General features: G+C 50.7%; 2 protein-coding genes and 2 non-coding genes across 9 annotated transcripts; 1 reads left to right on the plus strand and 3 right to left on the minus strand.

The window, feature by feature from the left end:
• The first annotated feature begins 253 nt into the window (after nt 1-253).
• OST4 (oligosaccharyltransferase complex subunit 4, non-catalytic) lies at nt 254-1526 on the plus strand. The gene is made up of 3 exons (XM_054476174.2): nt 254-426; nt 564-701; nt 1293-1526. The coding sequence occupies exon 2, from the start codon at nt 565-567 to the stop codon at nt 676-678; it is 114 nt and encodes a 37-aa protein (XP_054332149.1). The 5' UTR covers nt 254-426; nt 564; the 3' UTR covers nt 679-701; nt 1293-1526.
• AGBL5 (AGBL carboxypeptidase 5) lies at nt 1396-20354 on the minus strand. Of its 6 annotated transcripts, XM_063648867.1 has the most exons (17): nt 20174-20317; nt 19424-19634; nt 18794-19054; nt 18394-18565; nt 17913-18076; nt 17163-17340; nt 16716-16894; nt 15831-16287; nt 15176-15345; nt 14524-14659; nt 13354-13556; nt 12552-12766; nt 4344-4496; nt 3247-3359; nt 2897-2943; nt 2285-2418; nt 1781-1918 (listed from the first exon to the last, which is right to left on the minus strand). In XM_063648867.1, exons 3-16 carry the CDS (start codon nt 19006-19008, stop codon nt 2370-2372), a joined length of 2451 nt encoding a protein of 816 aa, XP_063504937.1. In that variant the 5' UTR covers nt 19009-19054; nt 19424-19634; nt 20174-20317; the 3' UTR covers nt 1781-1918; nt 2285-2369. The 6 variants fall into 6 exon arrangements, with proteins under 6 accessions (XP_054332081.1, XP_054332080.1, XP_063504937.1 ...); XM_054476106.2 differs by lacking the exon at nt 2897-2943 and having other exon boundaries at nt 1396-1918; XM_063648866.1 differs by lacking the exon at nt 19424-19634 and having other exon boundaries at nt 20174-20323.
• Nucleotides 20355-20677: 323 nt separating this feature from the next.
• Nucleotides 20678-20750, minus strand: TRNAA-AGC (transfer RNA alanine (anticodon AGC)). Its single transcript has one exon. It is a non-coding gene; the product is annotated as a tRNA-Ala (tRNA).
• A 346-nt stretch (nt 20751-21096) lies between these two features.
• Nucleotides 21097-21186, minus strand: TRNAY-GUA (transfer RNA tyrosine (anticodon GUA)). Its single transcript is given in 2 exon segments — nt 21097-21132; nt 21150-21186. It is a non-coding gene; the product is annotated as a tRNA-Tyr (tRNA).
• Nucleotides 21187-22342: the final 1156 nt, after the last annotated feature.

Genomic DNA, 22342 nt, shown 5'->3' on the forward strand with positions numbered 1-22342 from the left:
GGCAGCAGTACTGAGGGCCGGGGCCGGAAGGGGGTTGGAGTATCCCGCCGGCCCCGCCGCTGCACCCTCGCCCCAGCCCACTCCTCGGCCCCGGGTAGGCGGCCACTACGGCTTCGCTAGCCGCGTCCCGAGCCACGCCAGCTGCAGACAACTGTGCGGTGCCGGGCCCAGGCGCGCGTCCGCGGCCCCGCCCCAGCCCCTACGGCTGGACCTCCCACCGCAGCCACGCCCGAGGCCCCGCCCCAGCCGCGGCCGTAGCGCGCCGCGCGGAGCAGACGAGACGGCGGGGCTAGAGAGGCCGTCCCGACCGCGCCCCCCGCCGGAAGCGGCTTGTTCGGGTCTGAGCTGGCGCTACGAAGTTCCGGTCCCGGTCTCTTACTTCGGGCTTGTTCGCTGGCGGCGTTGGAGCCGAGCTGGACTGGTCAGGTCAGAGGCACGCAGGGGCCGTCCCACGGGCCAGCCCCGCCGTGGCCGTGGCCGTGGCTGGCCCGTGGGGCAAGGACGGGTCCTTGCGAGGGCGAGGAGTGCGCCAACCCGCAGCTCAGCCCCTCTTTTCTCCGCAGGATGATCACGGACGTGCAGCTCGCCATCTTCGCCAACATGCTGGGCGTGTCGCTCTTCTTGCTTGTCGTTCTCTATCACTACGTGGCCGTCAACAATCCCAAGAAGCAGGAATGAAAGTGGCGCTTTCTCCGCCCCAGGTAACGGCCCGGGGCTGTAGCGCCCAGCCCCCAGAGCTGAGTGGCGAGGCCGCGCCAGGGCTAGCAGGGTTCGAAACTTATAATCAGAAAGTGTCGGGCCAAGCATGATACAGTCCAGAACTGGGCCCTTTATCTGCACAGAGTAGAGAGCGCGCTGTGCCCTCCCCGTAAACTGTTCCCTGCTAGAATGGGAGTGGGTTTCCTAACCCTCACAGTCCCCATCTTGTCCCCAGTAGGTAGATGCCCAAGGAGGCACTGATACCGGTAGGAACGAAGGTACCGAGGGTACCATCCAAGTATGAGGATTTCGGCTCTTAAACAGCCCTCATTTTCCCCAGGTTGTTTAGGCCTTATTTGGGCAGATTTTTTTTGGTGAGGGGGGTGACAGATGTAGAATTCTGTTTCCATGTTCTGAGGCCAGGGGTTGGCTGCTGACCCAAACTATAGAGAAGGAAGGGGGGGCTTTGGAGCCAGCCTTAAGTGTGGGTCACAAGTATAAAGGGAAGATGGATGGGCGTTACTTCCTGAAGGATTCCCCAGAGGAAAGCTGCAGCATTTTCCTTACCTCAGGTCTTTCCCCCTCTTTTCTAGGGTTCCAGGACATAGTCTGAGGCAAGATGGAGGGTATGAGGGGCCTTCACACTTCACTTCATCCCTTCTACCCATCACAACATACAAAGCAACTACACCTGGATTTTTCCAAACAACTTTTATTTCCTCAAAGTCTTCCTTAATCCTATGGAACAAGAAGCTGCCACTGAATAGGGCCCAGTATAGGGGCTTGCTTTTCTACTCCCTCCCCCCAATATAAAAATATAGACATTTTTTTTGTGGTCCCAAAATCTTGTGCTGCGGAGGGAGGGAAGGGGTGGCAGGTCCCTGTTTTGTTCTGTCTCAAGGTGATACTCTGTAATGCCTTGGACAGCGTGGCTGGCATTCCAAGGACTTAACGGCTGTCACATGGAATCAGTGGCCTGGAGGGGAACTAGCATATTTCCCACTGTGTTACCCCATCTTGGGGCTATATCCTGGGCTTGAACATATATCAGACCCGGGGAGAAATAGTGAGTGGGGGAGATTTAGGGACAAAACAAACCTCAGGTTGGCCCAAGGGACCCCCGCTGTAACAATTCCAGGATGGGGAGTCAGATAGACTACAGGATATAGGAGAAAAGGCAGGGGCAGAGCGGGGCCGTGGGGGCCTGGCCTGAGGCAGCCTGCAACAGAAAAGAGAGAGGAATCAGGGCTGTGAAAACTCTGCTCCTCTTCTGTTCTGCTAACCAGGGGCTGGGAAGTGAAAGAAGTGGAGCGAGATGAAGATGGGTAAGGATGGGCAAGTTGGTTACTGCACAGTGGTTTGACGCTGGAACCAGCCAGCTCCTAGACCTTAGGCCCTAACTGAAAGTTGTTTTCTTTTCCTTTGGATCGAAGAAAAAAATCAGGGACTAGATTCTTAATGAAAGTACATTTAGTCTTTGTGCTCAAAAGGAGTAGGGAAGGCAGAAAATTATTCTGAATGACAGAAATGGGAATGAGGGGACAGAAGTGAGGGGTGGTGTGAGGGACTGGACCCAAGTGCTCACCCTGGTGTAGCAGAGCAGGATCCCGGCTCCAGCTCACTGCTCTCCCTGGTCCGGGGGGTAGGGGATGTGGGGCCTGAAGAGCCTTTCATCCCTCTGCGAGTCGGCGGTGAGCCCCGGCCCAACCTGGGCCTAGCCTGTGTGGACAGGGTTTGTGCTAAGAGGCTGGATTCTTCCATGAGTTTTTTGCTTTTGGTTTGCTTCTAGAGTTTCCATGCATAAGAATGTTGTAGTATAGGGATCAGTAGAGGTACTGGGACACTGAATTCTAGCTGAGAGGGTGAGGCAAGATAATAGCCAGAGAAGTCCTGGTTTCAGTCCATGACTATGCACTCCAAGTCTATAACTAGGGGTGGCAAACGGATCCAGCATTTAACCGCCATGGCTACACCATGACTAAGGTCTGGGTGAGTAGAGAAACACTGTGTAGAAAGATAGTGGAGGGTTCGTAGACCTCTCTCAGAGCCCTCTATGCTTCAGCCCCTGCCAGAGCAGTGTACACTTCACCCATCCAGTCAGCCTCTGCCTATACTCAACTTTACCTAGCATGGGGATCTGGACTGAATTGGAGTTGGTGGCAGGGCTGTTCCTAGCAGCAGCAACCAAATGTGTTACCTGGGGAATCCGGGACCCCTCCTGGCGGAAACTCTCCTCGGGCAGGTCTGGGCAGAAAGAGAGGAGAAGCTAAGGGCAGGGGCAGGGAAAGCCAAAGCTAGCAGGCTAAGGTTGGGGTATATCTGGCAGGGACACAGGTTGAAAGCAAGCAAATAACCTGGCTGATGGGGATGGTGGAGGGCAGGAAGGGGACTGGACAGACAGGCACTCAGGCACCAGAGAAGCTCTCTGATGTGGCCAAGGGTAGATGCAGTAAAGCAGTGCTGAGCATTTTCCCTCCCACTACCCAGAGGAACAGTGCCTTGCTGGGTTCTGCCAGAGTAGTTGTGCTGGAGACCCAAAAATATTACCTGCAATCGAGTCTTGATGCAGGGCATCCGAGCTCCAGTCCCTAGCAGACCTTTCCCGATTATCATGACAGCCTCTGGTTTGTCCCCGGAGGACAAGAGTGAGCAACTGCTCCCTAGGGAACAGAGGAAACTGATCAGGGTAGGGGTCACAGAGAAGAGGAGGTAACTTCCAAAGGATCAGGGTTTCTTAACCTTGGCACGTTGACATTTTGGGTTGGATAATTCTTTATCGTGGGGAGTAATCTTGTGCATTGTAGGATGTTTAGCAGCATCCCTAGCCTCTAAACAATTTATGCTGTTTCCTCATCTCCCCCCTCCTCAGTGTAACAACCAAAAATGTCTCCAGATGTTGCCTGATGTCACCTGGCAGCAAAATCACCCCTAGTTGAGGCTCTAGTCTGGTGGTCCAAGGGGTGGAACAGCAACTCCAGGCTAGAATCGGAACGCACCCAAGCTTAACTCCTGTGTCAGTTTATACTACTGCAATCATATGTTTAGCATTTGAGGATCAAGTCAGCTCTACCCAGGACTGGTGGGTTCAGTGCTACCCATTGAGGAGAGTTGACAGGTTGGGAGTAGGGGTCTTTGAATGAGGTAGAACATGTTGGACTAGAGTCTTAAAATCATTCCCATCCCTTTCTTTATATAGCTGGGTCTATAATTTAAAGGAGAAGAGATGGCTTTGTGTGAATGATACGGCTACACACAGCATTTAGCAGTGTTGACAGGAGAAAGTCCCGTCATGCTTTTTTCATTCTCCTGTTTTGTCTAGTGTTGCCCAGCTCCTGGAGTCAGGGAATTTGCATAAGTAGCATTTTGCAGGTAGACAAAGTCTTCAGGTTCCTCAACTGTAAAAATGAGGATTAAATGAGATTAAGTGTGTAGAGCAGTGCCTGGCACATGGTAAATGTTAACTATTGTTTTATTACACAGAGACATTAATAAATTCCAGCTTCCTATACAAAGGCACCAGTGTTAGAGGTTTAGGATACCAAGAGGATAAGTGATGCCCCTGGTCTCCCAACTAGGCTTAAAGAACCTGGCCTGGCCATGGAGGAGGCTGGCAAACCCAGATTTCAGTGGCAGCGGGTACAGACCTGGTATGTTGAGTGAATCAGGCAGTAGACAGGAGCCCAGCTTGTGTGAGGAGGCTGGGCCAGAACTAGTAGGAGCTGGGGATGGAGTGAGGCTGCCTGCAGGACGATGGTTCAGTGGCTGCTGCCGCCGTCTCCTGTCCTGGCTTCGGGGCTCTGAGTGGAAGAGATACAAGCAGATAAAAGGGCAAATAAGTGGGGCACTATGAGGCAGCCTTCAGTGACCTGCTGGCTTCCCTGGTCAAAAGATGCCAGTTTTCAAGCTTGTCATCAGACCCACATCCCTCTCCTGAAGTAACTATTAATATAAGATGGGTAGAAAGACCCACTATTTATTACAGTTATCCATTTTCCACCAGCCTTCATCCTGCTATTTTTTTTTTTTTTTTTAAAGGTTTCCACTCTGTCACCCAGGCTGAAGAAGTGCACAATGGCACGATCATGGCTCACTGAGCCTCAACCTCCCAGGCTCAGGTGATCCTCCCACCTAGCCTCCTGAGCAGCTGGCACTATAGGTGCCCGCCACCATGCTCAGCTAATTTTTGTTTTTTTGTTTTTGAGACAGAGTCTCGCTTTGTCGCCCAGGCTGGAGTGTGGTGGTGCAATCTTCGTTCACTGCAACCTCCGCCTTCCGGGTTCAAGCAATTCTCCTGCCTCAGCCTCCCAAGTAGCTGGGATTACAGGCGCATGCCACCATGCCTGGCTAATTTTTGTATTTTTAGTAGAGACAGGGTTTCACCATGTTGGTCAGGGTGGTCTCGAACCCCTGACCTTGTGATCTGCCCACCTTGGCTTCCCACAGTGCTGGGATTACAGGTAGGTGTGAGCCACCCCGCCCAGCCTAAATTTTGTATTTTTAGTAGAGACGGGGTTTTGCCATGTTGCCCAGGCTGGTCTTGAACTCCTAGGCTCAAGAGATCCACCCACCTTGGCCTCCCAAAGTGTTGGGATTACAGGTGTGAGCCACCGCACCTGGCCCAGTTCATTCTTTTGGCAAAGAAGTTACTGAGCTTGGCTAACACAGCTTTCCTTGGTTCCCCTCTTACCACTAATTGCTTCTCTTCCAGCTGTTCTTCCTGCCCCTTAAATGTCAAGTCTTCCCCACCATTCTGTCCTTGGGCCTCTCTTACTCTACTTACTCTTAAACTCCCAAATCACTCTGTAGCCCTTTTCTCCTGAAATCCAGCTCTAATTGTCCACTGGGAATTTTTTTCCCAAGAAAGTCCCCTTGACAAAACAAAACTCATTCTCTCCCTTTCTTTCATTCTCCCTGTCTTCGTGCAAAACCCAACTGCTAGAAACCTTCTTTCATCTTTCTACTCCTCCTTAGATTTGCATTTGTGTAATCAAATCCTACAATTCTATCTCTGCATTCACCTGAGTGTTTTTTTTTTTTTTTGGAGACAGGGTCTCACTCTGTCACCTAGGCTGTAGTGCAGTGGCATGAACATGGCTCACTGCAAATTTGACCTCCTGCATCCCAAGTAGCTGGGACAACAGGCACACACCACCAAGCCCAGCTAATTTTTAAATTTTTTGTGGAGATGGAGTCTCACCATGTTGCCCAGGGTGGTCTGGAACTCGTGGGCTCAAGCGATCCTTCTGCTTCAGTTCCCAAAGTGCTGGGATTACAGGTGTGAGCCATTGCACTGGGCTTGAAGATCTAAAGGATGAAGTCTAAACTTTTGAACACTACACATTCAAAGCCTTGCCCACTATAGTTCCAGTCTGCACATCCTTAGTAGGATGCTGATTTGATCCTTCATGGTCTCTGCTATAGACCCCATGGCTACTAGTTGTGTGTGGTTCCTCTGGAATTGTTTCCTTTTCTAGTGAAACCATGACCATCTTTCATGTCCCATCTCAAATGTTACCTCTCTTACTTGAAGCTTACTTGACCATTACAGGCAACATTAATTGTTCTCTCCTCATTACCTTCATCCTTTGTTTGTGTGGCTAGTAGTTTATGGTTTCTGTTTAATTAAGTCAGTATGTGTAAAGTACTTACAGGCACATAGTACTTAATAAACATAAGCTAATATTTTTTCTAACTGAAACTTGAGTTTCTTGGGAGTAGGGATTTTGTTGCCTCCAACACTATATATCCCAGTGCCTGTAAAATACTACCCGAAAAACCAGAGACCTTAATCAATGTTTTGTTTACTTGAACAGCAGACACCATGAGCTGGATCAACCATCTGTGGGGGTCTAAAGGCATACGGTTATATCCTTTGGGGCAGCTGTCTCTGGTCCACTCATGTCTCGAGACTTATTACTACAAGTTCTGAAGGGTGGGGCCCAGGGGGACAGATGGTAAATGGATGGGGTAGGGAGGCTTGCAGCTTTGGCGTGTCCTTCCTCATCACGGAGGAACAGCAGGTGCCAAATGCTCTCAAACTGATGGGCTGTTAACTTTTCATAGAACTGAATTCACCAGAGGTGCCAGCATGCCAACTGACCGTTAATAAACGTGTTGGATACGAAAATCCTCTAACTTAAGAAGTGACAGTAACTTCATCTTCCCAGCCACACTGGGAATTAGCAGGCAGTGACAAGAATACTTTTGAAAGGTCCAAACCAGGTCAGGCACGATGGCTCACACCTGTAATCCCACCACTTTGGGAGGCTGAGGCAGGCGGATCACCTGAGTTTGGGAGTTCGAGACCAGCCTGACCAACATGGAGAAACCCCATTTCTACTAAAAGTACAAAAAATTAGCCAGGCGTGGTGGTGAGCGCCTGTAATCCCAGCTACTCCAGAGGCTGAGGCAGGAGAATCACCTGAACTCAGGAGGCGGAGATTGCAGTGAGCCGAGATCGGCCACTGCACTCCAGCCTGGGTGACAGAGTGAGACTCTGTCTCAAAAAAAAAAAAAAAAAAAAGAAAGGTTCCAAACCAAAATGGAAAAAAAAATTGAATGGAAAAAAAAATCGATACTTGTATGAATAAAGAAGAAAGGGAGAGATCTCAGGATGGAAGCTGCTCTATTATGAGGAGATATGCTGGGTACCAATTATAGGTTAAGACGGTGGTCAAGAGTCAAAAACGCCAGGCACGGTGGCTCATGTGCCTTGGGAGGCTGAGGCAGCTGGATCACTTGAGTCCAGGAGCTTGAGACTAGGCTGGGCAACTTGGCGAAACCCCATCTCTACTAAAAAAAGAAATACAAAAATTAGCCAGGTGTGGTGGTGTGCACCTGTAGGCCCAGCTACTAGGGAGGCTGAGGCTGGAGGATCACTTGAGCCAGGGACACGAAGGTTGGAGTGAGCTGTGATCACGCCACTGCACTCCAGCCTGGGTGACAGAGTGAGACTGTCTCAAAAAAAAAAAAGAGTCAAAAACAACCAGATGTTAGGGGGCTAGTGAGAGTTGGCACAGGTTGCCAATAGGATAACAGAAGTCAAGACTCGTGGCCATAGTCAAATAACCTAAAACATTAGCTACCACCAATGACAGAGATAGTCTAGGGCCCAGAGCCAAGTAATTCTGTGATTAAAATGGATGTCAGGATGATATCCAGCTGACAGTGCACAGTAGGTAGAAATCATGAACTTGATAGAGGAAATAGTTTAGATAATTTGAGAAATATCTACACACAGAGGCATGCTGAAACCATATTAAGGGACAAACCTTCACCCTACCCCAGGAAAGAGTAAAAGCAAGCGAGAAAGAACAAGCAAGAGTGCAAGAGTGACGTGATCAGCTCTGCTTCCAGAGGTTATGAAGTGGTATCTTATGGTAACCAGCCAGATGTTCCATTTTGGGGGTGGTAGTACTGGGCAAAGGTCTAAGAGGTCTGAAGGGAAACTGGTCTCCCCTTGAATGAGTCAGAATGGGTGTTGTAAGGTCTCACTGTTTACAGCAGCAGTTACTTGACTTGTGCCAAGGTCCTGTGTGTCATCCTCCCTGAACATCTTTGGAACCGTCCCTAGCACTCCAGATCTTAGTGAATCCCTGGGACAATCACAGACCTGATTTATGCCCTCTGAGGGGTAGAAAGGTGAGACAAGCATTCTTTTTTTTTTTTGAGACGGAATCTCGCTCTGTCACCCAGGCTGGAGTGCGGTGGCGCGATCTCGGCTCACTGCCAGCTCCGCCTCCCGGGTTCACGCCATTCTCCTGCCTCAGCCTCCCGAGTAGCTGGGACTACAGGCATCCAACACCACACCTGGCTAATTTTTTGTATTTTTAGTAGAGATGGGGTTTCACCGTGTTAGCCAGGATGGTCTCAATCTCCTGACCTCGTGATCCCCCCGCCTCGGCCTCCCAAAGTGCTGGGATTACAGGTGTGAGCCACCGCGCCTGGCCGAGACAAGCATTCATTTGGTTCCCAACTTCTTGCTTTTTATTCATTCAACAAATACTTGCTGTTCACTTACTAAGTGCCAGGCAGAGGACTAGATGCTAAGGGCATAAGTAGATGTGTTAGGAGACACTTCCTGAAGCTTTTGTTTGCAGTGGAAAAAGTAGCCTTAAAGCCCTCTTAGTTCCTGTCTTCTACCATCACTGAATCCTGCCCGCCTTTCTAATACTTCTCTCTCCTTTCCAGACGCTGGTACTGGCTCTGGTCATCTCACCCCCCGTTTCCTGTCCAATATGTACAGATCACAGACAGTGTCTTACACAGTCTTACGTTTATTCCCATTTGTAGAAACACACAGTTGTTGCCATTGTCTCAGTTAAGCTCATAATCCTTGTTCTGAAGACATTTCAGCTACTGCTCTCTTCACCTAATATCCTTGGTGATGGGCTTGGCCTTTTGCATACCCACCTAGGTACACAAGCTTTTTGTCCTCTCCGCCCACCAGCTCTGTTCCTGCTCCTGGCTGTCATTTCTCACTTTGGGAATGTTTCTGTCAAACTATGTCCTACCTATTTTTCAAATTATTTCTTAACTGAACATTCTTTGGTTAATTACTCTTGTGTTTATCTACCACAGTAGTTCCCCAAACCCTCAGGATGTTTACATTGTGTGTGCGCTCTCATGTTGTATTTACTGTCCTGTTTCCCCTATTACGTTTCAAGTCAATCAACCAGGAATTACTTAGTACTGACTGTGCATATTTTCTATTGGTAGGGGAAGTAACAGAGAAACAGAATACATGTCCTTCACCTCAAGGGGCTCAATGCAGTGTTGTGCATTGGAAGCGGGGCAGGGAGGATGTCAATAAAATAGTGATTAAAAAGTGCCTAGCCGGACGCCGTGGCTCATGCCTGTAATCCCAGCACTTTGGGAGGCCGAGGCGGGCGGATTGCCTGAGGTCGGGAGTTCAAGACCAGCCTGACCAACATGGAGAAACCCCGACTCTACTAAAAATACAAAAAAAATTAGTGGGTGTGGTGGTGCATCCCTGTAATCCCAGCTACTTGGGAGGCTGGAGCAGGATAATCACCTGAACCCAGGAGGAGGAGGTTGTGGTGAGCTGAGATCATGCCATTGCACTCCAGCCTGGGCAACAAGAGTGAAATTCTGTCTCAAAAAAAAAAAAAAAACAAGCCTAGACGGGCACAGTGGTTCATGCCTGTAGTCCCAGCACTTTGGGAAGCTGAGGCGGGTGGATCCGCCTGAGGTCAGGAGTTCAAGACCAGCCTAGCGAACATAGTGAAATCTCGTCTGTACTAAAAATACAAAAAATTAGTTGGGCATGGTGGCGGGTGCCTGTAATCCCAGCTACTTGGGAGGCTGAGGCAGGAGAATCGCTTGGACCCAGGAGGCAGAGGCTGCAGTGAGCCGAGATTGCACCATTGCACTCCAGCCTAGGTAACAAGAGCGAAACTCTATCTCAAATAAAAAAAAAAAAAGAGGGGCCTAGAATATTCCAGTGACAACCTAGAAAAGGCTCTTTACTATTTCCCTTTGTCGTCAGGAAAGGAGAACTTAGGATGCTCATGAAGGAATTCCCAGGAACTATGAGTTAAGAGCTAGAAGAGGCTGACCAAAAAAGAAAGAGGTTGGGTGCGGTGGCTCACGCCTATAATCCTAGCACTTTGGGAGGATGAGGCTGGTGGATCACCTGAGGTCAAAAGTTCAGGACCAGCCTGGCCAACATGGTGAAACCCGTCTCTACTAAAAATACAACAATTGGCCGGGCACAGTGGCTCACACCTGTAATTCCAACACTTTGGGAGGCCAAGGCAGGCGATCACGAGGTCAGGAGTTCAAGACCAGCCTGACCAACATGGTGAAACCCCGTCTCTACTAAAAATACAAAAATTAGCCGGACGTGGTGGCGTGCGCCTGTAGTCCCAGCTATTCAGGAGGCTGAGGCAGGAGAATCACTTGAACCTGGGAGGCAGAGGTTGCAGTGAGCCGAGATCGCACCACTGCACTCCAGCCTGGGCAACAGAGCAAGACTCGGTCTCAAAAAAAAAAAAAAAAAAAAATATTAGCTGGGCGTGGTGGCATGCACCTGTAATCCCAGTTACTCGGGAGGCTAAGGCAGGGGAATCGCTTGAACCCAGCGGGTGGAAGGTTGCAGTGAGCTGAGATCACACCACTTCACTCCGGCCTGGGTGAAAGAGCGAAACTCTGTCTCAAAAAAAGAAAGGAAAAGAAATAGAAGAAAAACTTTAAGCAGATTTACCATGGGAAACTAGGCACACTGGAGCATGAGAAGATACAAGTTGGAACAGCTGTAGTCATCTTGGAGAGACCACTCTTAAATAGCCTCAGTTTCCTTGTTGGAAAAATGGAAACACCATCCATCCCATAGCGTCCTTGTGAGGATTAAATGAAATTTATATATATGATATTATCTTGTTCACTGTTAAATGCTATGTAAACATAAGGCATTATTATTATTTTTCAAACACAGTACACAAGTGTCCTTTCCTGATGAAGATAGACTCTCAAACAATGGGGCTTGGAATATAAGCAGATAATCAAGTTGCCTCTCAGGGACAGAGTATCTCAATGGTCACAGCTGGTAAGGACCATTGCCCTCTCCTCCATGGCTTCTCTCGCTAGCAGTCAGATTTACACAGCCACTGACACAGCACATATCTGGTCTGTACCAACAGTTAGGGTGCAAGCTGGGAAAAGCTAACAAGGATGAGTATGCTAGAAGACCAGCAAAGCTCTTAGCTCCAGCTGACAAGCCTCCATACTCTGGGCAAGACTTCTGTAGTGCAGAGGCCAGTACAGTATTGATTTGTGGTTTAGCGTATTTCCAGAAGTGGCACTATAACAGTCTCTCCCTCTCTGCAATCCAGGTTATTCCCGTTAATTTCCTCTTCTTTTTCCCTAAAGGCCCATCTGTTTCTGGTATATAATTTTGACCCAGAATCTTATCAGGCAGGGTCTCATTAGGCAAAAGCCGGGGGTTACTAATGCACAGTTAAGCAACTGTGCTCACTGCTGGAAAGAGCTAGACTGCTGCATTTTATACCTAGAAAAGAAATTGTCTGCAGTTGTTCCATTTTTCTTTGTAAGAGTTAGAATCCTTCTGATATCACTTTCTTTTCTTTTTTTGAGGCAGAGTCTTGCTGTGTTGCCCAGGCTGGAGTGCAGTGGCACGATCTTGGCTCACTGCAACTTCCGCCTCCTGGGTTCAAGCGATTCTCCTGCCTCAGTTACCTGAGTAGCTGGGATTACAGGTGTGCACCACCATGCCTGGCTGATTTTTGTATTTTTAATAGAGACGGGGTTTCGCCATGTTGGCCAGGCTGTTCTTGAACTCCTGGCCTCAAGTGATCTGCCTGCCTCAGCCTCCCATAGTGCTGGGATTACAAGCATGAGCCACTGCACCCAGCCCGGTATCACTTTTTTAGTGAGCTCTGAAGCCAGGAACAATTTCAGCCCTTAAAGACCACAGATAAAGATTCCCCATCATTCTACAGTGCTGCAATTTGGATTCTGAGGACATTCCCTTAACTGCCCCCATGAAGACAGACTGACATTGTCCGTGACGTGGAGGCTCCATGTCGTTTGGCACTGCTTCAGCTAGTGTTTCATCCTTGGAAACTTCCCTGGCTCCTAGCATGCACTGAAGCCCAGATACCCAGACTTCCCCCTCTGGCCACACACAATACCGCTCTGGAATGCCGCAGGGAACACCAAGGTCGTAGGAGAGGTCACAGGTTCTGCTACAAACTAATTTTATTGATTCACCCCTTGGTCCTGGGCCAACAGTATATCTTCAAGCTCCTACTTCCCCCAGCAATGCCCCAGACAACCAAACACATGTTGCAGGGGCTCCCAGACTGGCTTACCTCTGACGGGGCCCAGCACCCGGTGGGTGACCTTTTGGGTACTAGAGCCCAGGCCTGGCAGCCCTGCAGGCCGACTGCCATGAAAAGGAAAGCTGGGGGAATTCTTCATCTGTGGAGAATTTTGTTGGCTGCTGCTGCTACCACCGGCACTTGTGCCGGTGCTAAAACTTCGTGCCCGGCTCAAGGTGTTTTCGGAGCAGGAGACAGGCAACCCACTGCAAAGAAGCAGATGCCAGTTAACCCTGGGCCAGGAAGGTTGTGTCCTAAGGCTTTCCCTAGGATCTGCTGCTCAGTAAAGCTTCACCTCTGGGGTAAAAAGGCACAGGGACCCATTCCAAGGGAGAAGTGAGGAATTCATGTCCGTGGATGAAGTATCTAACCTGGGGAATACCAGCTAATCTCAAAATGTGTTAAGGGCCATCCTGAGCAGCTTTATCTCCCAATGAATTTCACCCCTACTGCCTTGGCACTGACCCTTGAACTCCCTTCAGTCAGTCATTCACAACCCTTGGAAGCTGAGGCCTGCCCCACTGCAATTATATTTGATTTTGTACAGGGTTCTGCAGCAGTGAATTCCAAGCCTGATACTCCGATCTCTCAGGTGTATGTAGCTCAGAGTAAAAGGGAAGAGGATCCCATTCTAAAAAAATAAACTAATCTTACTAATTTTAATTTACCCTGAAGATATTTGCCATTTGGCACTTTGAGGAGGATGGAAGGAATATAAATCCCTTGGAACTCCAAGCTCTAGAGCCCTGTCCCACTGTCCTACCCTTTCTCCCTCCTATTTTGCTGGCCTTACTTGTGACTTTTGGGTGGAGTTCGAAGGCCCCTCTTCTTGTTGACACCCACATTCAGAGTGCTGCTTAGGCCTCGGCTGTTGCGTACATGTTTCAGCATCCAGGCCCGTAGATTAGTAAGGCTGCTGTGCTCTGACAGTACAATTCGGGGCCACGGATTACATTCCGCCATGTCCAGAGCTGCAATGGCCATAGCTCGTCCCACCTGTGGGGTAGTCCAGTTTGGCTCAGCATGCTGGTCCTCCCATCCAGGCTGCTACCTTGGGGTGGGTACACAGCACAGTGGAAGGGAAGGAGGGGCCAGACCTATAATTTGCTCATTGGATGCCCTAACCTTTGTGCCCGGGCTGTTTATTGCAAATGGATTTGGAGCTGTTCCCTAAACTATCACCAATTTGGGGGCCCTCTTCCATTATGAGGGGCAAGGTGTGTCCTTTCTTTCTGGCTGGTACCATGAAGGAATTCTCCTAGCAGGAAAGGGGTTTGAATCCCTTCTGTAACCTTGCAGATCTACTTTTTTTTTTTTTTTTTTTTTTTGAGACGGAGTCTTGATCTGTTGCCCAGGCTGTAGTGCAGTGGCGTGATCTCGGCTGACTGCAGCCTCTGCCTCCCGGGTTCAAGTGATTCTCCTGCCTCAGCCTCCCGAGCAGCTGGGACTATAGGCATGTGCCACCATGCCCAGTTAATTTTTGTATTTTTAGTAGAGATGGGGTTTCACCATATTGGCCAGGCTGGTCTTGAACTCCTGACCTCAGGTGATCCACCTGCCTCGGCCTCCCAAAGTGCTGGGATTACAGGCATGAGCCACCGCACCTGGCCAGCTCTTTCTATTAGGATAATGGGAATCATCAAGACCACTACAGTCAGGGTGCTTTTGAGCCCAGAAACGAATAAATCCAATAGAATGAGAAAGACAAGCCCAGAGGCAAAGAATCAGACTCAGAGGTGCTAGGGGATTCTCTGTGATGTGGGGTCAGATATAGTGCCTGTTCATCCTTTCAATACTATTACAGTCGTAGTTATGCTCCTGTTAACTGAGGAAAATAATCATAGTGGTGAGGGCCATAGTGATGAATATCTCTTCAAAAGACCTTAGAATCAGGCATTAAGAGTGAAGGCCTTTCCAGACTATAAGGTTTCTCCCTTTTCCCACTTACACCATGTATTCATACCTGCTCAAATAGTTCCACAGTGTATCTGGAGGGGAAAGCCGGCGGGGGAGGGGGGCTGGCACGCCCATTGTCATGGCAGGCAGCAGGGATGCTGTTTACTGAGCGTCCAGTGTTGTAGTTGCATTCAAGTGTGTAGCTAAGACATAAAGACCTTTATCAGTGTCCCGCCTGAACAGATATCAGGACAGAACCATAGAGGACAACTTAGGTGGTCTAAGGAGGCAATCACTTGGAAAAAAGTGAACACAAATGAAAGTGCCAATAATCCATAGCAACTAGCAGCTGACCTTGGTACTGTACCATATACCCAGGGAGTCCCCCCAAAATCGAGTCCTAGACTAAAGACAATAATGCTAATTGTGAGGTTCTCTTTTAAGAAGATTCAGGTGGTCCCCTCCCTCTCAAACACCCTGAACTGGGTGTTGTTTTTTGTTTTTTGTTTTTTTTTGAGACGGAGTTTCGCTCTTGTTGCCCAGGCTGGAGTGCAATGGCGCGATCTCGGCTCGCCACAACCTCTGCCTCCCAGGTTCAAGCGATTCTCCTGCCTCAGCCTCCTCAGTAGCTGGGATTACAGGCATGCACCACCACACCCAACTACGGTGTTTTCTTTAGGGAAGCTATTTCGTCAACTATATCTCAGCTTCCACCCAACCTGTGGATTATCCCTGAGGCTTTGTAGATTGCAACACGGCCGCTTCCCTCTTTAGACTGGCCATCTCTACGGTCTCGGGCATACATATTCTTCTCTGAGAAATTGCAGCCCTGGAAGTCGAAGTGGGCTGAATTCAAGGAGATGAGCTTTGGATATAGCATGTTTTCCACCTGTTTGGGGAAGAAAAGTCAACTCAGAAGGAGAGACAGAAGGGACAGGGGGCAAGGAAGAGATGGCAAGTATGCAACCATGTGACTTAATACACAGCAGATACCATCACAACCATTAACAGTAATCAGTGCTGCTTGAATTCTCAGTTTGACATTACTTCTAGGTGTTGGGAAGCAATTCTTTTTTTTTAAGCTTTTAGCTTCTTCCCTCCAACAATGCAAAATTTTCCTTCTCTGGATTCCCAGACTCTAGCAAAGACTATAATGCAGTTAGCTTTCCTTAATAAAAGGTCATGATGTAACGATTGAGACATAATCCCCCTGTGCCATCTCTTCTTGGCCCTTCAAAGCTTTTTCAGAGGTAGTCTACACAGGCCTTCCTTCCAGAAGGCTACCTAAGGCTATCTTCCCTCTGTTCATGGCCCAACCCCATCTCCTAACTTGCAACACTTCTCACACTCACATGACATTCTTAGGACTCCCACCTGGGTGCTCTCATCACTAAAGCTGTTTCCGTACATGAAGCAGCCCCTTTTGGAAGCATGTCCATGCAGGTCCACATAGTAAGCAACGCCACTCTCTTTGGGGGGGATGGTATCAGGGGCTGGCTCTTCAAGCCCCGCAGACTGTTGTGGCATAATCCACACACTGTTGAGCTTCTGTTCTGCTGGCTCTGTTTGTTTCCAGGCTTCAGCATTATGCCTGTCAGCTGAGTGCCCACACTGAGCTTCATTTTGGAGATTGCTGGCTTTCTCCAGGTCAGAAACAGGAGCATCAGGAGGGAGACAGGGACTGGGCTGGTGCTCAGAGGAACTCTGGGAGTTCAGACGAGAGTGCACATGGTGGTAGAGAAGCACAGCTTTGGCCCCGTAGATGGCCGGGTGCAGGATGGCATCAGGCTTCAGGTACTGACGGTTCAGATTCACTCCACGTGAGTCTGTGCTGTAGGAAAACAAGGACTGAAGCAGGTTCTAGAGGACTGGGCCAGTGAAGGAGACACTAGTGTAGATGAAAAGGCGACCGTAGGAGACTGACTTATCAAATGAGAGGCTGAAGTTATGTTAGGAAAGAAAGAATTGAAGACAGGGCCTCTCTTGGATCTGCTGTCACCCTTACCATAGAACCCTAAGGAGCTTCCTCAGGGTAGCTGCCTCCACCCAGATGGGCCTGCAGTCATCCTCGTTTGGTTCCTTTCTGGGAGTGCCACTAGATATGATCTCATGCTTTCTCAGGAAGATGAGACGGGCTTGTCTTTATTAGGGTGCAAGAGGACTGGGAACACAGAAGCCAGAAGGCTGACAGAATTTCATTGAGATGCAGGGCATAAGGGGAAATGCGAACAGTCCAGACAGGCTGGGGAAGCCACTTACCGGTAGTGTCCCCGGACCACACCATCGGGGTTCAACATGGGAATCAGCTTAAAGACGAAGAGGCGACGGAGGGTTTGGGCCCGGGGATCATCAGGTCGGAGGATGAAGTCCAGAAAGCCATTGAAGACAAAGCTAGATGGAGTCTCCCCTGGGTGTACTCTACTGCTTAAGAAGAATATCTGAGGTAGAGAGGAGAGCAGACATTAAGTCAGTTACCCTGTAGTTCTACTTTGACAGTATACGGGGGGGTGTCATGGATGAGGCAGGAATAGCTGCTAGATTTCCAGCTGGCTGAATCTGCAAATGGAGCAGGGGCCGTCACCCTTGCCACAAGTTGCAGGCAGAGGCCATGTCCAAGATGCCTAGAGATAACATAGTCTTTAGCTATAAACAGTACCTGGTGCTAGAGAAAAGCCAAAGAACTACCTTTATGCTATTTCCACTCACCCTCTTGCCTGCGAAACGGAATGGTCGAGGGGTGCTGGTATCAGGAAATAGCTGCTCTAGACGGGGCTCTCGATCTTCTCGAAGCCCATGGCAGGAAGTGATCGTCAGCAGATCTACACGAAGTCCATCCAGAGAATAGCAAAGGAGCTCCCGATGGTAATAGATGGTATCCAGGGGGCTACAGGGAAAAAAAAAAATTAAGCCAGGAGAAGTCCCTAAAGTCCTAGTAAGAGGTAGGCCTTGTCACCAGCCCAGGATCTGTAAAATCTGGTCCTTCACCCTAACCTTTGGGGCCTTACAGTCCCTCACAATGTTAAATGAGGCTAAGGATTTGAGTGGGTTTACATTGCCAGAATGAAGAGTACAGGACAGGGTGAACTTGTTTTTCCCCAGTTTGTGGCTTCCTAGAATAGATTACTTTATGTAGTCAGAGTTGTTCTCCGTGGGGGCAGATAAAAAAGGTATACTGAGTCACACAGTGCTGGCTAAACTCTGGATAATTAATGGGAGCTGGGCTAGTAAGAGGTCTGAACTGGGCAGGTGAAAGAGTGGAGGGCAGGTGTCGATATGCTGAGATCAGGGTCATACAGAAACATAGTTTTCAAAGGTACCCAAAGTCCTGTCTGTACATTCTGTACAGAAAAAAGATGGATGAAAGTTTGGTTCAGAGCTCTAAGAGCAAATTCCAGAAGTAGTGGAGGTGCTGTCTGATCCAGGACTGTGTGGCAGGAGTAAGAATGGGGCTGGCACCTGCTATGGGTAGGGTGGTTCTCCGGAAAGCGCTGGTCTAGCTGGTTTAGCAGTTCCTGGCAGTCACTGTAGGAGAAGGGGTAGCAGAAGGCGAAGAAGGTGGTGGCCCCACGGCCCTCCACGAAACGATGAACAAAGGATAACACAAACTGCGTCTCTGTCATCTGAGGAGCAGGGGAGGAAGAGGGAGGGGCAACATGCCATTGTCAGAACTGAGCTCCTACTGGGACCACCAGGAACTGACCTCACACCCTTATCACTTTTACCAACTTCCCTCCCTCTGACACTTTCTATATGAAAAGTGGCTCCTTCTAGGCTTCCTGAGGCAGGGGCTCATCGACTCTAGCTAACACTGGAGAAAAAGGTGATACTTAAACCTGTTGTCCCATCTGCCTCATACTTGTATCAAGGAAAAAAACGCTTTACTTTCCTCTCTACTTTTAGCACCCAAGTCTTTCTTTCCTCCTCATGGAGAACTTACCTCAAAGGTGGGCCGGTCTCGAATGCGTTCCCAGCGTGGCCGGGTGGGCAGTGTGCGCACAAAGGGGGCCATGCCCTGGGAATACAGCTTGCTTTGCTTGTTCATGTTCATAATGTTGATCTTGATGAGTTTTCCTGGCATTCCTCCCCGGACGCTGAAGTAGAACCATGACCTGAGGACCAGAGTAAGAGAGAGATCATTATATGTGGAAGGGTTGGAGATATGATCTGTGGGAGAGCTGGAGCCAGCCAAACTGGGAAAGGGCTATTTGGCAAGGAGAAAGGAGGGAGGATGGGTCAGAAAAGGACAGGGAGCATGCTGGGTATGAACAGATAAGTCAGAGGGCTAACTGAAGCATGGGTTTGGAGCCTTTTTCCACCCTCCATTTCGTTCCACATACCTGTTCCCATTCTCAAATTCCGTTTCAGCACAGTCTGGTCGGGTCCACACGTTGAATTCATAGTCAGGGGAAGAGGCAATGCTACTGGTCAGGGCTGACGCCCCACATCCTACCCCTTCCCCATCACTGGACAAAGATTCCACCTTCTCCACGTGGGCTAGATTCCCTGAATCAAAGCGAGAACTGAACAGCAATCCCCCACAGCGCAGCTCCATGGTGGGGCTGGGAAAGCATCCTCCTGTCCCGCTCTGGCCCTGAGAGCTGGGGGAAAACAAGGGTTAGGTTAAGGAGGAAAGGGAAGACAAATCGAAGAGTTTTCTGGGTATCTCTTGATAAATAAGAGCTATTCTTAGGGAGTGCCCTATGAAACAAAAGGCTCTCTCCCTCTTAGAAAACACAGAAGTGGTCTTCCAGCAAAGACCAAGAGAAAGCAGCATTCTGTACCGCAACACTAAGGGTTGTAAATGACCTAAAGGGACCCCATTTTACTTTAGCTTGGCTGTTCCCAAATAAAACTCAGTGGATTAACTATGTTGAAAAACACTAAACTCTCAGCTGCTTTGCAGCCCAAAGATTAGAGAATATAATCAGAGAGGTCAGATTTCCCAAACCTAGCCAAGATACACTCACCACCATACATGGCCACCTTTAGAGATGGGCCGTTCTGGATCTCTGGCTCTGCACTCTCCAGCACAGAGCAGAGAGAGGAATCGGGGTTCTGAGTGTAAACGGGTAGTCCTCTCTCCAGCCTCTGTCCTCACAAGTACTGAGCGGACATTCTGGTGTTGCTCCCCTGAGCCCTGGAAGGGCTGGTTCTTCCTTTTTTGTTTCTACCTTATGCCTAGTATGGAGGAAAACTATAACAGTGGTGCCTCTGCCAAGCCAAAGGCTACTGGGCTCACCTAGCGACTGGAGCTCCCTTTCAGCCAGGGCATGGGTCTGTTTCCAACCCCCTCCGCCCCGTAAGCACTGCACCCTGAGAAAGCTACCCTAGTAGCTGTGGATGAGTAATGGGTGTTCTGAGCACCCCTAAAGGAGGTGGGCTGCTAGAGTCCCACTCGGGGGCAGGAGGCTGGCTTCTCCACCCTCGACTGGCGGGGAACCGTCACACCGAGCGGGCTTGCCCTGGGCAGGGTGGGACTGGGAGGCATGGAAGGGGTCGAGACGGACTCCCGCGGCAGGGGGTTAGGCAGGGAGGGCCTAGGAGACAGAGGTGAGGCCACGGAGCTGGGCGGGGTCGGGACCGCGTAAGCCATGTCGGGAGCGGGGTGCGGGGTGGGCTTCGAGGGGCTCGGGCTGAAGGGGCTGAGAGAAGGGGGCGGGGCCGGGGCTGGCGGGGCCGGGGCTGGCGGGGCCCGTAGTCCGCGCAGAGCCCCTCACCTCTCTCTGGGCCGGTGATCCCGCTCCCTCTCCCGCTAGCGAGGCCGCACCTCGGGCCCCGGCACCTGGGCCCTCCACCCGGGCCCCCAAAAACACCCGAGCGCCGCGGTGCCGGGACCCCGCTCTGCCAGGAAACAAGAAGTCTCTCGCCTATTGGCCGCGGCTGCAGCTGGCGACCCGCCCAGTAAAGCTCGCTACCATTGGTCAGCTCTCAGGGTTCCTCGCACGTTAGTGGGTACCTGAGCGAGTGTCGTTCGGGGACGATGGCTGGCAGGAGCAGCCGGAGGGTTCTAGCAGCGTCTTCCGGAAGACGGTTAACGGCCTGCCTGCCGGGAGGCGGGAAAGATAAAGTGGCAGAAACTGGGACTCAACTGCGAAATAAAAAGACATCGTGCGAAACTCCTTATCGCTTAACAGTCTTGTTATCTTTAAAATGAAACAGCCCACTGCGTCGGGAATCCCTCCCATTTTGTGTTCTCTAGTGTGAGAGACGCAAAAGCTGAGTGGAGGATGCGGGCATCGATCCCGCTACCTCTCGCATGCTAAGCGAGCGCTCTACCATTTGAGCTAATCCCCCGCCTGCTGCTCGGTTCCTTCCCTTTGCCTTACAGGTTCACTGCACTGTTCACTGACCAGCGGATCAACCGCAGTTCAGGACATTTATTTAGCAGAGTACGATACAGTGGCATCCATGTGCAAGATTCTAAAAATCAAGCATATAACCGTGTGCTTAAGGAGAAAAGCTTATTCTAAAACACGTTACCACATGTACATTGAACGCAGAAAGAGCGTTACTGTATACTACATACTACTGTGTGCCCTATGGGCTGACGGCAGTACGCATACTAAGTCACAGGAGGCCTCCAAGCCTTTCCCCTTATGGGATAATTGAATTAAATTGAGGTTAAAAATGATACACGAAGTCCTTCGAGCCGGAATCGAACCAGCGACCTAAGGATTACCACAGCTCCATACACTACAGTCCTCCGCTCTACCAACTGAGCTATCGAAGGCTCCGCCGCGGTGAAGTGCTGCTGACAGCCCTCTAATGCTTACCACAACCTCATCCAGCCATGACCCCCGCTTTCCCCAGCTAAAAGAACCTGAGGGGGCAGGAGCCCCTTGGGACCTCACAGAGCTGAGAAAGCCGGAGACCCAAAGGCAAGGAAAGGAAGCTGCCCAAAGTCCGGGTTCTCAGGCCAGAACGAAGGCCACACCGGCCCTGAGCTTCCCGGCTTTTTAACAAAATGCTCCCAACGCCCTGCGGTGGTTTCTCCTGGACCGCGAACGCCGAGCCCGCCGCCGCCTCCTGGAGCTCCGGGGCAGCGCTTGTGCCGCGGTACCCGCACTCACAGGGGCTTTGCGACCGCGACGCGCAAACCCTGCTCGAGAGCCGATGGGCCACTTTGGCTGCTCCTGCTCCACATTTCCCTCGGCTTCTCCGGATGTGCTCTCCTGACGCGAAGGACATTCGCTCGGCCAATTAACTCAGGTTTTGTCAGGCTCTAATCGTCCTGACCAGTGCAAGAGAGACGGCGACCGGGGGGCGCTGCAGGCTTCGGCGCGGCGCGGGATCTGGCTGTGCCGAATCCCCTGGGCCGCCCTGGGATCGCGGGCCTGGCGGCGTTGCCCGAGGGCTCGGGTGGGGGGGGCTACGCGCCAGGAGAGGGCGGCGGGGCTGCAGTACAGGCTTTCCTGCCCTCGAAAGCGCTCGCAAGCCTGGAAGATTCCCCTGCGGTAGACCTGGGATGGTGGGGGGCGCGCGGCCTGGTGGGTCCCTGCAGCCTCCGAGGCCCACGTGAGGTCGGGGTCGGGGCGGCCGTACAGTGCCCAGCACAGGCCACTGGTCTCCGTTGTGGGTCTTTGCACAGGTCCGCTTACTCTCGGAAATCTTGGGTTCCCCAGGGCCGGGGAAGGGTCTTCTGCCTGGTCTGGGGCCCCTCCCCCGGCACTGTGGATGTCTAGGTGTCCCGGGTGGGGTCAAGGAGTGACCCCATGGGTTCCCCCATCTTTGTCCCTATCCAGCTCACACCTTCGCCTGTCTTTTGCATGTGTTTTTTCCACAACCTTTTGCTCACCGGGTTTTTAACAACAGAAATAAACCTAACCCCCAACTCCTCTGTGAAGCGCTGCTTGGTCGTCCTGTGGGGTGGGTGTGCCGGAAGACCT

The sequence above is a fragment of the Pongo pygmaeus genome, chromosome 12 (genome assembly GCF_028885625.2).
Source record: "Pongo pygmaeus isolate AG05252 chromosome 12, NHGRI_mPonPyg2-v2.0_pri, whole genome shotgun sequence".
In the NCBI taxonomy this organism is placed as follows: Eukaryota; Metazoa; Chordata; class Mammalia; order Primates; family Hominidae; genus Pongo; species Pongo pygmaeus.